This window comes from Mytilus galloprovincialis, chromosome 4 (genome assembly GCF_965363235.1).
Source record: "Mytilus galloprovincialis chromosome 4, xbMytGall1.hap1.1, whole genome shotgun sequence".
NCBI classification, from domain to species: Eukaryota; Metazoa; Mollusca; class Bivalvia; order Mytilida; family Mytilidae; genus Mytilus; species Mytilus galloprovincialis.
The window spans coordinates 58,404,459-58,421,108 of NC_134841.1; the positions used below are offsets into that span (position 1 = coordinate 58,404,459).

Here is a 16,650-nt window from a genome sequence, read left to right on the forward strand (position 1 = left end):
TGACATATTCCAAAAAAATTCTGTCTTACTTTAAAGTACTGAATGTTACTCTTTTCTTTGACATAAAATTAAAAATTCACTTATTTTCATTGAAAATTTTAGAGTATCATTAGAAAAAACAAGTTTTGAAGACACAAAATGAATATATTATGATGAATTGAACCAATAGAAAGTTTTGAGAGTGACCTGTAATACAAAGAAGTTATGATTAACAATTTGTTTTTGAAAAAGATATCAAAGTAGCACAATTTTAAAAATTAAATTTGAACAAACCCATTAAGGTAAGTAAACTTTTAACTTTTAAAGATTTTTTTAAATCCTTGACTCAAAATTTTAAATTTAAATTTTAAGTATAATGTGTCTTTTAAATTTAAATTCTTTTTGAAGTCAATTATGAATATTTAATCTTGCAGTTCCGACGGATTAACTTGGAGAGTGTCTGTATTTGGCTAGTCTATAAAAAAGTTTTTGAGTAATAATGCACACTTTTATTAAGGACCTGATTTGCATGAAATCACACATGCATAGTTGATACTATGGATTAATGAACTATTAATATATCAAATGAAAATTCTTAAGTGACTTAAAAACAAATTGAACACAAATATTATCTTGTGGAATTAAGTTTTTAACATAAAAAAAGTTAACATATTTGAAGTTGATTGATTTCATTTGAAATTGGATGAAGATCAGGATTACGTTGTATCAAGTCCTTCTTTTGATACTTAATTGCTTAAATCCTTAGATACTTGGAATATTTCAAATAGATGACTTTGCATCACAGCATGATGTGATGGAAGTAATAGTTCTGAATTACTACTGATGTTATTATAGTACTGATGTTACGGTTAGATAAGCCATTCAAAATACTTTTTTTTGTAGCTTGATCAAATCTGAACTGACATGTTTTTTTTTGTTGAAAATGAAATTACAGGTGTATGCCATTTTCAATGAAAGGAAGTGCAGAATTACACATTGATTAACTTTTATATTAAAAAAAAGTGAAATTTGCTTTGAGAAATACTCAATAGGTTCAGTCAGTTTAAAAAGAAAATTTATGCTCCAATGATTGCATGAAACCAATGTAGTAGCTACTTAATTTGTTGATTCATATTGATATGGAATAATTCTTATAATATATGTAAATTTGAAGACCTTGGTATCAAATATTTCGTTTTAATTTAATGGTTAATGAATATTAACTCTGGATGTAGTGTTAATTGTGAATTATACTATTGATTCAAAGTTTTATAAGCACCATCAAGTCGCAGAATAATATCAGATACTAAGTGCCGATATTGTTCCTATGAAATACTTATTGAAAATCAAACTTTTACGAGTTTTAAGGAGAGATTGTTGTACAGTTAATAATTTAAAGAGATAGTACATGTCATACAAGTGATAAAAGCTATCTATTGGAATTCATAAAGGTTTGATTGCATAGATCAATAGATCGTGTAAAGATTGGTGGGAATGAGAAATATGGATCGGTTTATTGTTGTCAAAATTTAAGTAATGGAAGTGAGAAAATATTGGAAGTTGGGATTTAGAATTGCATTTAAGTGATGATAAAAGTGCATGTTTTACATGAAATAAGTGGAATATTAGTAACTTGTACTTGGCATATTGTAAACTTTGTCAAATGGAAGCCTTAGAGTGATTTGATTGAATTTGGAATTAAATTTGATACTTTATATAAATGACAATAGTATTACTGTGGGGTATAATAATTATACATAGAGTAGTGTCAGCATTTTTTGTAACAATGACAGAAGTTATATAAGATCTTAGGTCATCATTTCAGCATCGCTTAAAGTAGACCAAGGAAGTGTGCTTTGTCTTCTTGTATAAGAATGTGTGATATATACATCTGTTGAGTCCACATTCAAATTTACCTTCGGATAATAGAAGTATTGATGAAATTTGTACTGGGAATTGCAGTTTTTTATTCATATTAATACACAATGTAAACATATTGGATTTAAAAACAAAACCTGAGGAGATTTTTTCAAGACCAATAGCAATGGAATGTAAATAAAAGTTGATCTTGTTAATTAAAATGAATTTACGTCGGGAGAGACGTGATTCTGTGATTCCTATGTCCTATTTTGTGGTCTGGATGAAACATCCCGCCAGTTTGAGTGGAGGTAATGTTTACTTTGACTCAGGTGCATCTATAAGTGAAACTTTAGGTATTTTCTGACGAGGAAATTTCTGTATAATATAAATGTATAAAAGGCTTAAATTACAGCCAATAATTTTGCATCTATGTAAAACTTCCTAATATAAGTTGACTACATTTTCACAATTTGTAAAGGGTCTGCAGTATTTATCGATGAGACAGCATAAAAATAAACCCAAAAAATCCAAACAAGTCTGTTTATTATTCAAAAATGCACTAATAAAGCATAATAAGAATAATTTAGTGTACATTGATTGGAAAGATAGCTATGAGAAATTTCTTGACTGGTAGTTATTAATTATGTGTCATCACTATCTTTTAGAAAAAAAGTTTTTTCTAATAAAGTACTATACATACTTAACTTTAATAACTTTAAAGGGCTTGAAAAATGCTGTATAATTGTCAATTTCTCAGCTTTGAAGTCAGTTTAAGGAGAAAAAATGTTCTTCTGTTTTTGTGTGTTTGTAGTGCAGTAAACAAAAATTATTTTATGTGCAGATTAAATAATTTTGCTTATCCTTTAGGATTACGGCACAATATTTTGTCTATATAAGTTCAGAAAAGGTTGAACAATTAGAATATATAATCTAATTCTCTTTGAAGGATTATAAGAATTTAAACTGACCACTTAATTCACTTTAGTATGAATTGAAACATATCACTTCTAGCACTGTGCAGTAACATTAATACCACTGAAATCAATTTTTAGAAGAACATGGGTTCATTTATTGTTGGGTACCAATATTCATAATAGTATAAATATGGAATGGCATGGTGTCAATCAATTATTTGTATTTCAAAGAGAGATTATAGACAATTTAGTTATATCCCTAAAATTACATTTTGCATATTACCAGTATTACTTTCTAATTAGCTGACCTGATCAAAGGATCAAGCTACTGTAATCAGATGTCATTTGTTAACTTTTACACAAACTTCTCTTATATTCTGAATACCCTGGTAAAGAATATTGGTTTCAATAAAAATAATAAAATATTTAACTACACTTATGATTTTATGCAGTTTTGAATTTAGATTTCAGGGCTATGGTAACATTATATGCACTAGTGTGATTTTGATGGTGATGGTTGCTTTATTTCAGAAAAAGTTCCTATTCACTACAGAAGTAACAAGAAACAAATAGTTCCAGCAGCCGCCTTAGCACATGATCTAAATGCACCCCCAGATATAGTTCAAGATGTGGAGGACAGTGGGAGAACATCACGCTCTAGTTCACATTTGTCACCCAATACACAAAAAGCACCTGCCTTTTTACCAGGTTTGTAGCAGTATCATGGTTTTGTCTTAAATAGACCAGGTTTAAATCTTTTTTTAAAGGCAATTTAATCTAAATTTTTAACCAATGATAGTCGCTTACAGATTATCTATGGTTTTGAAATCAAAAAGATCAAAGCAAAATTTAAGAAAATAGCAATACATTTGTAAAAACAAACAATCTATTAAAATATCACTAATTTAAAATTAGTTCAAAATATAAACTTTTATGATTTGGGTAAAAATGTATATTTCCAAATTATAATAAAAAACAAATGTATATTCTTGCGTAATTTTTTGGGATAGTTAACTGCTTAAATCTGGTTTGTTTATTGTTTTTCATTGCACATTGCCAAATTCACTAAAAGGGCTGGTCAGTAAATGTGAAAGGGTGCACTGTACATAATTAACTTCAAGCAGGGGTTTCTTTTTAACCTATGAACAACTGGTGTATTATGGTAAAGTGATGTCTCTCTTTTTATTTTTCCTATTGTTTGTAGTAACTGAAGTTTGGGTTGATCTTCACAAAATATTCATTGTGTCAAATTTATGTATGAAGACAAGCTAGCTCTTTTTATATTTTACAGATTCTTAAAATTTATTGTTCAAGAGTTATGGGACTTAAATTGTTAAATTTTAAAACTTTAAAGCAAGTTTCCTGATAAATCCATTTTGATTTGTTTTGATATTCTAGATGGATCAGAATGTTTAATTAAATTTTTACATAATTTATGGTCCAATTTGATTAAATGATGTTTAGATTTGTCATTCCATAGTTTGGGGATTTTATCTGCTTTATTCAGAATATTGACATTGTATGTGACTGGGGATTTTATCTACTTTATTCAGAATATTGACATTGTATGTGACTGGGGATTTTATCTACTTTATTCAGAATATTGACATTGTATGTGACTGGGGATTTTATCTACTTTATTCAGAATATTGACATTGTATGTGACTGGGGATTTTATCTACTTTATTCAGAATATTGACATTGTATGTGACTGGGGATTTTATCTACTTTATTCAGAATATTGACATTGTATGTGATATGCATAGTTTTCTCTCTCTTTAATCCTCTGCAACATTATTTTTAGTTATAGAACCTGTAAATGTAAGCTCCTTTCGATTTTTCAATATTTTCAGATGATAATTCTAGAGTTTAGATACCTTAATCGACAGGTCAGAATTGGGGGATGCTATTTTTGTTTTGTTTATTATTCAGCATACACTCCCAGAGTAACTCGAATAATTCAAGCCCTTTCCGTGTCCGATTTTCTCCCACACGAGGGCTTGAACTCCTTATGATCATTGGCCGCATCGCCTGCTCTCTGAGAGAGAGAGCCAATCGGCGGCGATCAGGATAATGAGTCTGCGCAACTGTCTTGTAGTTGTCTTACCAAACACTTACCAAACACGTGTGTTCAATTAACACAAATCCGATAATAATTAATTAACATCAATTAACATCAGTTTACATCATTTAACATCAATTAACATCCGAAACTCCTCCTTCTTTAGCTGCCAACTTAAATCAAAATTCCCATATTGCATAGCGGTGTGAATTTTCCAGTTGACGGTCGTCTTTATTGAGGAAGACGTTCAGGCGTTAATGTAGCCTTCGTAGATCAGCGGAATATAACGACAGAATTATTCGGGTTACTCCCAGAGATGAGAATAACTGTGTTTACATCATGCACCCATTGTGCTGTTAATTTAAAAGAATTTTCGCCCTCTTCTTGTGAAAAAAGATCCACTCATTACAGTAAAAATGAAAACATGCCTTCTGGAATACTTGAGACCTTCTTTTTAATAGATTTACAATGTTTACAAAGACTAAAAAAGAATGAAAATAAATTTACATTTTATGCACATTATCTGTAAGGAAGAATTGAAACACTTCAAATTGAATGCAAATTACATGGTTGATGTTAAAATATTTCAATTTTTTGGTACCCAATAGACAAATTTCTCTTTTCAACTTTATATCTTTTGATATATGATTTAGATATTGCCTTTGTATGAATTTTGTCAAGTGATAAGATTAATCATGTTCATTTAAATTGTGGAATATTATTTGATTTTATCTATTAAAATACTTTCACATTAAGACACGTATGGAGCTGTTTACTTCATATAGACTTTTCTATTTGTTTGCTTTTCATTTGTTTTATTTGCTGAACAATTGATTTTATTTTTAAAGTTAGAATAACACCTTATATATTATACTCAATGAACAAGTTGAATGTCAGTGCATTTGTATTTATTATATTAGATCTTGAGAATACAATCGAATGACGAAAAGCATAGCATGCCACAACAGAGGATGATTCAATTAATTCTGTAAATATAGTCAGATTGGCAAGTTTGCACTGTCTGCAAATAATTTGTTAAAAGGTTGATTGGCGATCAAAAGATTTATGTAATCAGATGTCTAGAAGAAGTTCATTAGTCTAATAATAATTGGTCGGTGCTTAAGAACTGAACTAACTTTGAAATGAACACTAGAAAAAAAAAATGAAAAAAATGAGAGTCGTGCTTAATTTGTTAGAAATTTTCACTTGCCTTTTAACAAGTGCACTGAAAACTAAGAGAATTTTAAAAAAATCTGTGTTGACAAACTTAAGCTTGATATTATAATGGCAATGTTAACTCGTGCATAGTTTGAATTCAAAGAATGAGAAAAAGGTCCAGAGAACTTTTCGGCTGAAATACTTAGGTCTCAAATACTGGTATCGATTCACTAATAACTTGATGAGAAAATGTTTTCAGTCATGGGCAAACAATTTTCAGAAATTTTATCCTGGTTTGTTTATTTTCAAGAATATGCACTAAATCACTTTTTTGAGAAAAATTATAATCTACAAAATACAACTTTTTTTTACAGCATCTTAAAGTGGATAAAACAATTCCTTTTATATATGCCAAACAACAGTGAACCAACCAACGCCTGTTAAATCTTTAGGACGATAAAATCACTAAAGTGGATACCTCGATATGCAGGGTTGTTTTGATAAAAAAAAAATGTGAAAGCAGTCATAAAAACTACACTTTAAGGATTGCAACAGTAATTTATTGAGATCTACATGTTTTTGTGCCTTTTTAAGTATTTTTTATTTTTAAATTAACAGGTGATAGAGTAATATTTGCTGAAAGTCCATCAGCTCCAGGAATACCTGTAGTTTATAGAACACCTGAAGAAAGATCTTCAAATCCAGACAGACTTAATCTAGACAGGTATTTTATTTAAATGGCGAATTATGAACTTTTACATTACATAATATAATGAAACAGGAGTAAACTTAATTATTAAGTGCTTAGGTAAAGAATAAAGCACAATATGCATTAAATAATGAAGCTTTCGTACACCTTAATTTTTTAGAGGGAAATCATGGTCTAGATATATCTGTAGTTTTACCAGTATAAATAATGAACTCTGTGTCATTGAATTATCACTGATTTACTTATCACATATATTCACTTCAAGACAATATTCCTCTCCTTAGGAAGTTGAGTCATAGAAATAAGGGAGGAATAGTATAAAAAAAGACTACAAAATTTTCTATAATAATTGTCTTTCGAAACTACCAAGAATGAATCCAATTATGATTCCTTATTATTATGCATCAATGATACATTGTATAATTACAGCCCCATTAGATTGATTGAGTTATTTGTTGCTTGATATCCATTGGCTAACAATCTTTTAGACAGTAAAAAATAGTTCAGTATCACTTCATAGACCATTGCCTTTATTCTTTTATACAACATCTTATGAGATGTATTATGGCATACCCTTGTCCATCCCTCAGTTAGTCTGTCCATTGTCAGCATGTTGGGACAATAACACAAAAAGGCTTAAATGATAAACTTTTACAAATGATGACTTGGATGGAGAGTTGTCTCATTGGCACTCATACCACCTCTACCCCTAGCCAATGTAGAAAAAACAAACACACATCAATAGTAAAACTCAGTTCCAAAGAAGGCCCGATGTCAGAATAGGTAACAAAAGAAACTAAACAAGAATGACAATGATACATGAAATAACTTTCTCCCTGCATTCAAGACCCATTGGTGGCCTTCAGCTGTTGTCTGCTCTTTGGTCGGGTTGTTGTCTCTTCGACACATTCCCTATTTCCATTCTCAATTTTATTAAATTTATTCCTTTCGTTTTAATAAATTTTAGAATTTAAATCCTTGAAAAAGCCACAGGGCACAGCTTTTCATTGTTTGTAATAGTTATATATTTTGAAAAACCATGGTGTTATATATCTGTATATCTGTGTTATCTAACTACTATAATCTTTGCGCATGCACATGTGCATGTAGTACATGACAATTCCTCACCATTTGGGTCACCATTAATTATATTTTTTGCTAGAGTTACTATTGTTCTGTTTCACATTAAAGACTTATTGACATTTGGTATGATATTTTGAGGAATTTTTGAAATTGTCGGTCTTTTTTATTCTTTTGTATTATAAAAACATGAAAATTAACACAGCATGACAATTACTTTAATATTTACTACTCTGTTTAGAAAGTCTATGTTACTTATACTATGTGATTATATTATTGATTAATTGAATAATGAATCATTAATGTAATCTTTGCCTGCAAAATATTTACATTATCTAATATTTTCAGACGGAAACTAACAGTATGTCCAATTTTGGAGGGAGAAGAACAGCTACGTCTGCTCAATTATCAACACAATATGATCTGCAAAATCCAGCATCTGAGTTCATTAAAACGTTTGATATTCTTAGATTTGTATGACAATCAAATAGAAGAAATAGCGGGATTGAATGCACTGAAATCATTACGGGTTCTTATGTTAGGTAAAAACAGGTTAGTATACTAGGAGAGTTGGACCTAATCTGATTTTTTTTATGGCGGTTTACCCTTGTCTGTCTGTATGTACATCCCAAAGTAGGTTTCTGTTATTTAACTTTAGTTTGCCTCAACTAAATGTTATGAAACTTATACACAATGCTTATTACCACAAAGCACAGATCATGTATGAATTTTGATTGCCTCACTTTAACTGTTTCAGATTTATGCCCCTATACAAATGAAAAATTGCCAATTTTTTTAGTTTTCATTCTCTAACTTTAGTTTGCCTCAATTAACATTATACAATCCTTATTACCACAAATCACAGATTAAGATTGAATTTTGGTGGCGTCACTTTTACTGTTCTTGAGTTATGCCCCTTAATAAATGAAAAATTGCTGATTTTTTTTGTTCCCATTCTTTAAGTATGCCGCAACCAAATGTTATGAAACTTGTGCATCTGCTATTAACACTTCACACATTTTGAGGTACGTACAGTCAAACCTCAGTAAACCAGACCCTGAATAAACCGGATTCCTGTTTATTTCGGCCGAAAATTAAAGTCCCATTTTTTTCCCTTCAAAGACTTTGTTAAAATACCCTTTGTAAACCGGACCCTGTGTAATCCAAATTCCGGTCTTATGATGCAGTCCCAATACTCTTAATTGAATCAAAACGTGTCAAACGAAAAGACACGCCTAATATATCTCGAATAGAACTTAAAATAATTGGAACTTGCATATAAAAAATAAAATCACAGAGTAAGATATTTACATCGTGCTTTCGAAATTCTGGGTTCCCTGTTGTGAACCCCTTAACCAATGACCCTGATAATGTAGAACACCCGGATGACAACAAACAATATGTATTGAACACTGTAGGACAATGTTTCGACAGTGATGAAATTTTGTTTGAAAATATTCTGGCTTTTTAATCGGCAATATCAATGTTTCAAATTAATGATCATGGAAGTAAATCAAAACTCTTGTCTCACAATCCAAACAACTCAAATATTATCATGCAAATGAAAACAATGAAAAACGAAGTGAAAGTGAAATTGTCAAGTCGGAGACTGATGCTACCGAGGTATATTTGATATACGAGGACATACGAGGATATGTAAAACACGGTGATTTTTTTTTTAATTCGAGGAACAACCAGTATAGCCAATGACTATGAAGATTCAAAACAACGAGCATATGTTATTTCGTTGTTGGGTTCTGTATTTTATTTTATCAGTAAATAATTTACAATCAAACAGAACTTTTACATACAATATATTGGACAGCACAAGTTATTTAATTCTGGTCAAAACAGACACCTGAATAAACCGGCTCACTGTCCAAACCCGCTCATTTTCATAGTCCCGTAGCTGGCCGGTTTGTACAGGTTTTACTGTATATCTATCTTCTTTATTCTAGTTAAATTTTCTGGTTTTTTTCAGGATAAGGAGGATAGAAAACTTAGATACTTTGTTCAAGTTAGATGTTTTAGATTTACATGGAAATCAGGTAAGTACAGTGAAATATGTCTGATAGGTCACCCTGTTCACCACTAAATATGTCTACCAGACAGGTGGATTTATTAAGAATTGGGACAGAAAACAGTCATTCTAAAGAGAATAGTCACACAAGAAATCTTCTGATTTGTTTATAAATAATAGTTGATGACTATATACTGCAAAATAACTGTTTTTCAAATATTGTTTAACACAAAATACTATATTGCTACCACAACCTATCACAACCTATCACAAACTACAACAACCTACTCATTTGATTTATTAAATGATTTATTGATTTCAATTTTAAGATTAAATACGGTCTGAACCAAAAAAACACAATAACCTGAAACACATGGGGAAAAAAAATGATAGTTGTTAAAGCAGCACTGAAAAGTTATTTTTTCTAAATAGATCTTCTCTATTAATTGCATAAAGATCTTTAGCCAGGTATGAAATGCAAATTAAATATTTACTTGATTAAAAGAATAACAGAAATCTAAACAGACTTAATATTTGGATATACTACAAAACAATGTAAAGAATAAGGCCGTTTTTATTAAATAAGTTGGTTTACAGATCCGCCGACCCGAATTTTCGCTAATTCAAATAAAAATAAACGCACATTTGCCCTTAAAAATTATTTCCGCCGACCTCATATTTATCGATTTACTAAGAAAATTTTAAACGGTATTTTTGTGTTTACGTTTCGTAATTCTGGTTCCTATTACTGCATTAAAAAATCGTGAACCAGTGCACTGGAAACGTGACTGGTTAGCTGTTCACGTGTTTGCGCATCCTTAAACCCTGACTTCCGTTTAGGAAACAGATGATATCAGGGCATGGTTTGTTTACTATGAATGAACCAGTGTACATCCATCTGGATGTGGACGTCCTAAACAATTCAATATTATCAGACAAAAAATTTGTGAAATGCCTTCGTCATGAAACCATAGGTCAAGTCGTTAATGAACAATTAGAAAACTTTAATGTTGTGATTGAAGAAATAAGGGCCGGCAGTAGTGACCACGGCAAAATAAATGACAATGGAACCGTTACACCTGAAACTACACCGGTTGACGTTCTTATCAACTTTAATACCAAGTACCTTATGATAAAATGCTGGGAAATTCAAGAAACACCGGATAAAGAAAAAGTCCTTAATCCTCCAGCCCAGGATGCATTGGTTTTTGGGCATATTTTCTTTTTTAATTGACATGTTATATAGGTGTTGACATGCAATATGCATGTCAACACCTATAGATTTGCCTTTGTCTTTTAATATTGACTTGTTCTATGTGATGTGTTTTTGTTGTCGCATTTATTAATTCCACAAAACCTACAAAAGATGCTGAATAAAAGGTATTATCAAAAGGCTTTTCAAGTTTTACAGAACTATAAATAAGTCTTTTCAATCAAGTTTAAATTGTTTTTTTTTTTTCCTCCTACCCTATTTTTTTGTGGCTGATATCCGTAAACCAAGTAAAAAAACAAAAACTGGAAAGATCTAGTTTAAATTTATTTTTTCCCCTCCTCCTACCCGAAGATTTTTGGGCTGATGTCCGTAAACCAACTTATTAAATAAAAACGGCCTAAAGGGCTTTAAAAATATTAATCAATAGTTAGATTTAAAACCAAACGTTTTCATTAATAATTGGTCAGTTTCTAACATCCCTATATAATTAGCAATCAAGTACAATTCTTGAGTGCTTCAACAAACAATTCATATTTCAACATTAATCTTTAAGTAATTGGTGTTAAGCAACAAGAACCAATCATGATATAAATGAGAGGCTCTTGGCTTTTCAGAAATCACTCTGGTTTTAGAGTATGATCATTTTTAAAAATATGTAAATTTTTTCTGTTTTAAGATTACATTTACCCTATTTATTGTATAAAGGAATTTATCTATATAAGAAATCCCAAAATGTTTTTTTTATATTATTTCAGATTTCCAATATAGAAAATTTAAATCATCTGACAGAGTTACGAGTGCTTAATTTAGCAGGAAATCACATTGTACATGTAGATAACTTATCGGGTATGGATTCCTTAGCTGAGCTAAACCTTCGACGGAACAAAATCAAAACTGTGGTATGTATAATGTTAAAATGTAATGTAGGATCGTAAATTTTAACAATAATAATTCAAATTATTTAGATATTTAAAATCTTCTGATCTTCAAGGGAAGGGAATTTACAATGTATCTCTATTTAATTTAATTTTGTTTATTTACGATAAAAAGTGTTGCTTTTAACTTAAAAAAAATAACCAAAAGCATTTTGTTAATGACAAATCCTATTGCAAGTTGAAATTATGCATTGTTTATTTTAATGGCCTTTTATGGAAATCAGACAACTACAGTTGTTTTCTTCAGATTTTTAGAAGTTATGCAAAAACAGTAAATACAATATAAAATTGAGAATGGAAATGGGGAATGTGTCAAAGAGACAACAACCCGACCATAAAAAAAACAACAGCAGAAAGTCACCAACAGGTCTTCAATGTAGCAAGAAATTCCCGCACCCGGAGGCGTCCTTCAGCCGGCTCCTAAACAAATATATACACTATTTTTTGGACTTAATACATTTTATATGGTGTTTCATATTATCACCATTATGTTCTATTTACAACATTCTTATATTCCACTCTACATCATGACAAGTTTATCTCTGGGTCAAGTGGAAGTAATTTACTGTCATTATGTGATCTGTTTATTTGAACTATCTTCTTCAGTTTAGAATTAAAAATCATTAATGGAATTACAATTAGAATTCCTTTAAATCACATTTGAATGAAATATGTCAACTCATAAACTAAAACTTTCTATACATGAAAATTGAACATGAACAAAAAAATCCTTTTAACTTGGGCAGATTAGACATACCATTAATTATACCCCCGCTTTAAAAAAGGGGGGGGGTATACTGTTTTACCTCTGTCTGTCCGTCAGTCCGTCCATCAGTCCGTCAGTCCGTCCGTCAGTCCGTCCGTCAGTCAGTCCGTCCCATGAAACTTTCGTCACATTTTTCTCAGGAACTACACATCCACCCTTTCTGTAATTTGGTATCAACATTTATATATGTCAGCCATACCGTGTGATGCGTTTTCAGATTCATCACTTGACAACTTCCTGTTTACCGAACACTTGTCTGATTTTACACATTATAGCCAAGTTGAAAATTTTCGTCACATTTTTCTCAGGAACTACAATACAAGGATTTCTGTAATTTGGTATCAACATTTATATATGTCAGCCATACCGTGTGATGCGTTTTCAGATTCATCACTTGACAACTTCCTGTTTACCGAACACTTGTCTGATTTTACACATTATAGCCAAGTTGAAAATTTTCGTCACATTTTTCTCAGGAACTACAATACAAGGATTTCTGAAATTTGGTTTCAGGATTTATATAAGTCAGCTATACCGTGTGATGCGTTTTCAGATTCATCACTCGACAACTTCCTGTTTACCGAACACTTGTATGATTTTACACATGATAGCCAAGTTGAAAATTTTCGTCACATTTTTCTCAGGAACTACAATACAAGGATTTCTGAAATTTGGTTTCAGGATTTATATAAGTCAGCTATGCCGTGTGATGCGTTTTCAGATTCATCACTCGACAACTTCCTGTTTACCGAACACTTGCATATTTTTACACTATTAATATTATCCACTTGCGGCGGGGTTCGTCACATTTTTCTCAGGAACTACAATACAAGGATTTCTGTAATTTGGTATCAACATTTATATATGTCAGCCATACCGTGTGATGCGTTTTCAGATTCATCACTTGACAACTTCCTGTTTACCGAACACTTGTCTGATTTTACACATTATAGCCAAGTTGAAAATTTTCGTCACATTTTTCTCAGGAACTACAATACAAGGATTTCTGAAATTTGGTTTCAGGATTTATATAAGTCAGCTATACCGTGTGATGCGTTTTCAGATTCATCACTCGACAACTTCCTGTTTACCGAACACTTGTATGATTTTACACATGATAGCCAAGTTGAAAATTTTCGTCACATTTTTCTCAGGAACTACAATACAAGGATTTCTGAAATTTGGTTTCAGGATTTATATAAGTCAGCTATGCCGTGTGATGCGTTTTCAGATTCATCACTCGACAACTTCCTGTTTACCGAACACTTGCATATTTTTACACTATTAATATTATCCACTTGCGGCGGGGGTATCATCAGTGAGCAGTAGCTCGCAGTTTCACTTGTTTAATCACCTGTAAATTGTATTATTTTTTTTCTTTATATACATTTTTTGTATGTTCCCTTGGTGGGCTGTGTTGACTTTTGTCTCTGATAATTTCTCTTTGATATAAATCTAGAAATGTGTAAAGACTGCATCAAACTGGTTTCAATTACTTCAACTTGACCATAGGCTATTAGAGGGTAACACTTATATACAATAATTAGTTGATTCATAAATGACTTTTTCAACAGAGTAGAAAGGTAAATATTATTGAACTAAAACTCTATATAGTGCATTAATTGTTGTGTCTGCTAAAAATCTGTCTGCTCTCTTAGTCCAGTTATTTCAGCTTTTATGGAATTTTAAGAACTATTAATCAGCAGGAGTTATCTTTCTTTGAATGGATACTGTCTTATGGAAATCAATTTTTTGATGTACAAAATGTTATTTGGAGTTTGAGTGAAAAAAATGTTTAGGTATGTAGGTAAAGATAATATCATCAATTGCTTGTTAGCTAAATTGTGAAATCATTATAAGGTTAGGTATACTTGCAGAGTACCTTCAGAGTAGTCTACACACAGATAGGTTGATTATCTGTCAGACTAGTCTTCTCTTAAAGGAGGTGAGTATACCTAACCTAATAATGACTTTACAGTTCAAGTAGCAAGAAAGCTTACCAAAGATATTACCGCTACCTACACACTCAAGTCATTTGGCTGTAACAAATGAAAATGATTAAAATACAGTTGTTTATATCCTACTGAGTTGTTGAGTAATCTAAATGTATATTATATCAGTCTATACATATACATTGTAGTATATGAAATGTTGTGTAGTTTTATTAGATAAAAAGTTAATATGTATTACGACTGAAGCGATTTAATTGTACATGGAACAGCATTATCTGTCTACCTCTCAGTCAGAAATTACATTGACCAAAAATTTTAGAAACGTGGTCTGTTGGTTAATTTTTGACAATTTTCATTTTTTTGTAACCCAGAGTTATAGGACTGTAAAGCGTGAAAAATACCGGGTAAGCAATTTTTCACACGAAGCACTCTAACTCAAGTTTGCCATAAGTGGTTTACTTAAAACATCATCAAATTATTTTTTAAAGTCTGTAGACTTTTAAACAATATTCACTCTAGTCTTTTCAGTTTTTAGAGTAATGGGAATTTGAATATAAAAAGAAGCAATATCTAACGTACCACACTCTTATCCAAGTATGCCTTGAGGGATTTTATTCCAAAATTTGACAAATTATAAAGAGTGGTGGTTTGAGGATCAAGGCACTTTTTGACAATTTTCACTTTGTCTTTCTACAGTTAAGGGAGTTTAATCTTCAAAGTAGTAAGGAATTCAAAATTAAATCAGTTAAATAAACATGTTTAGTCATTGGAAAGAAGCATAGGACTTTGTAAAATAAAGTCGAAACTTTTTTTAAGAATTGTTGGGGAATGGAGTGTTTATGGTGCAGCAGTTTATTAATATATATTTAGTTTATTCTTGGACTGAGAAAAAAGTGGAAAAAATTCAGAAAAAAGAAATTGTTCAATTTTTTTTTACATGTATCATTTTGAGTGTGTACATAGATTTATAAGGTTTAAGTTTTCTTGTTTGCCAGTCAATGTTTCATTTCAAATTTGAGAATGGAAATGGGGAATGTGTCAAAGAGACAACTACCCCACCAAAGAACAGACCACAGCCGGTTTGCTAAATTTTGAAAGAGTATAAATTATTAATTTACGCTAATCAATTAATGGAGCATGTACCAAAAGTATGGACTATAAACCTATTTGAGCATTTTGTTTCTATAGAGAATAGAGTGAGTGGTGTTTCTATACTTGATGAATATCTGGTTCACCTAGCAACCAAGCAAACTTTGAACTAAGTACACACTTAAATGATGTACCTGTAATTACCAATTTTTTTTTATCATTAAATCAAAATCATGAACAATGTCACAAAAATTACACAAACATTGAGTTATTATTGCAGCAACAATTGTTAACAAAATGTCAGAATTTTAAAATGTAGTGGAGAATGGTATAATGTGAAACAGATTTATGATAGATTGCTCAGTTTTGGAAACAGAATAGATTTTATATGCTTTATTATATGTAATAGCAGACACTTAGGAATTAAACCAAGGTTAGGTCACTTCATATGGAAAACTTGTTCTTCAGGCGAAAAGCTAAATTTGTATTTTTTAGGGGGGTATTTTTCTAAATTGAATATTTTAGCAAGCGATACTTGAAGTAAGAGGAATGGTAGTTCAAATTTCAATTTGTAAAAATTTTGTTTTTAGAATCAGGAAATAATTGCACACTCCAATCAACTATAATTCGCTGTGAATTGATGAACAAGCTATGGCATTTTGAAAAAGACTGTTAATTTAATTTAGAACGAGAGATAATTCATGTTTTGTACAGAGAATGTCTGTATATTTTTTTTTAGGTTTCAAAAATATTGAAACAAGTAAATCTGAAGAACTACGAATCAATGTGGAGTGGCCTTTACTGTGAAATGCAGAATTTCCAAAATTTCCAAAATTTAGAAAAAGAGGGTAGATGAAGAAAATGAATAATATTATGAAATGTTTTTAATGTCAAATTAGTGTACCTGTTATAG

At 30.8% G+C, this 16,650-nt stretch overlaps 1 protein-coding gene across 17 annotated transcripts in view; it reads left to right on the forward strand.

The window, feature by feature from the left end:
* LOC143072534 (leucine-rich repeat-containing protein 49-like) overlaps nucleotides 1-16,650 on the forward strand; it is a 93,911-nt gene that overhangs the window by 18,199 nt on the left and 59,062 nt on the right. For 15 of the 17 annotated variants that reach the window (XM_076247506.1, XM_076247509.1, XM_076247510.1 and 12 more), the window contains 5 exons: nucleotides 3,285-3,461; nucleotides 6,592-6,697; nucleotides 8,111-8,314; nucleotides 9,744-9,810; nucleotides 11,751-11,894. In XM_076247506.1, the coding sequence (XP_076103621.1) occupies nucleotides 3,285-3,461; nucleotides 6,592-6,697; nucleotides 8,111-8,314; nucleotides 9,744-9,810; nucleotides 11,751-11,894 (698 nt within the window). Of the gene's footprint in view, nucleotides 1-1,985; nucleotides 2,148-3,284; nucleotides 3,462-6,591; nucleotides 6,698-8,110; nucleotides 8,315-9,743; nucleotides 9,811-11,750; nucleotides 11,895-16,650 lie in introns of those variants that run through there. The other 2 variants (XM_076247520.1, XM_076247518.1) reach the window with 2 other exon arrangements.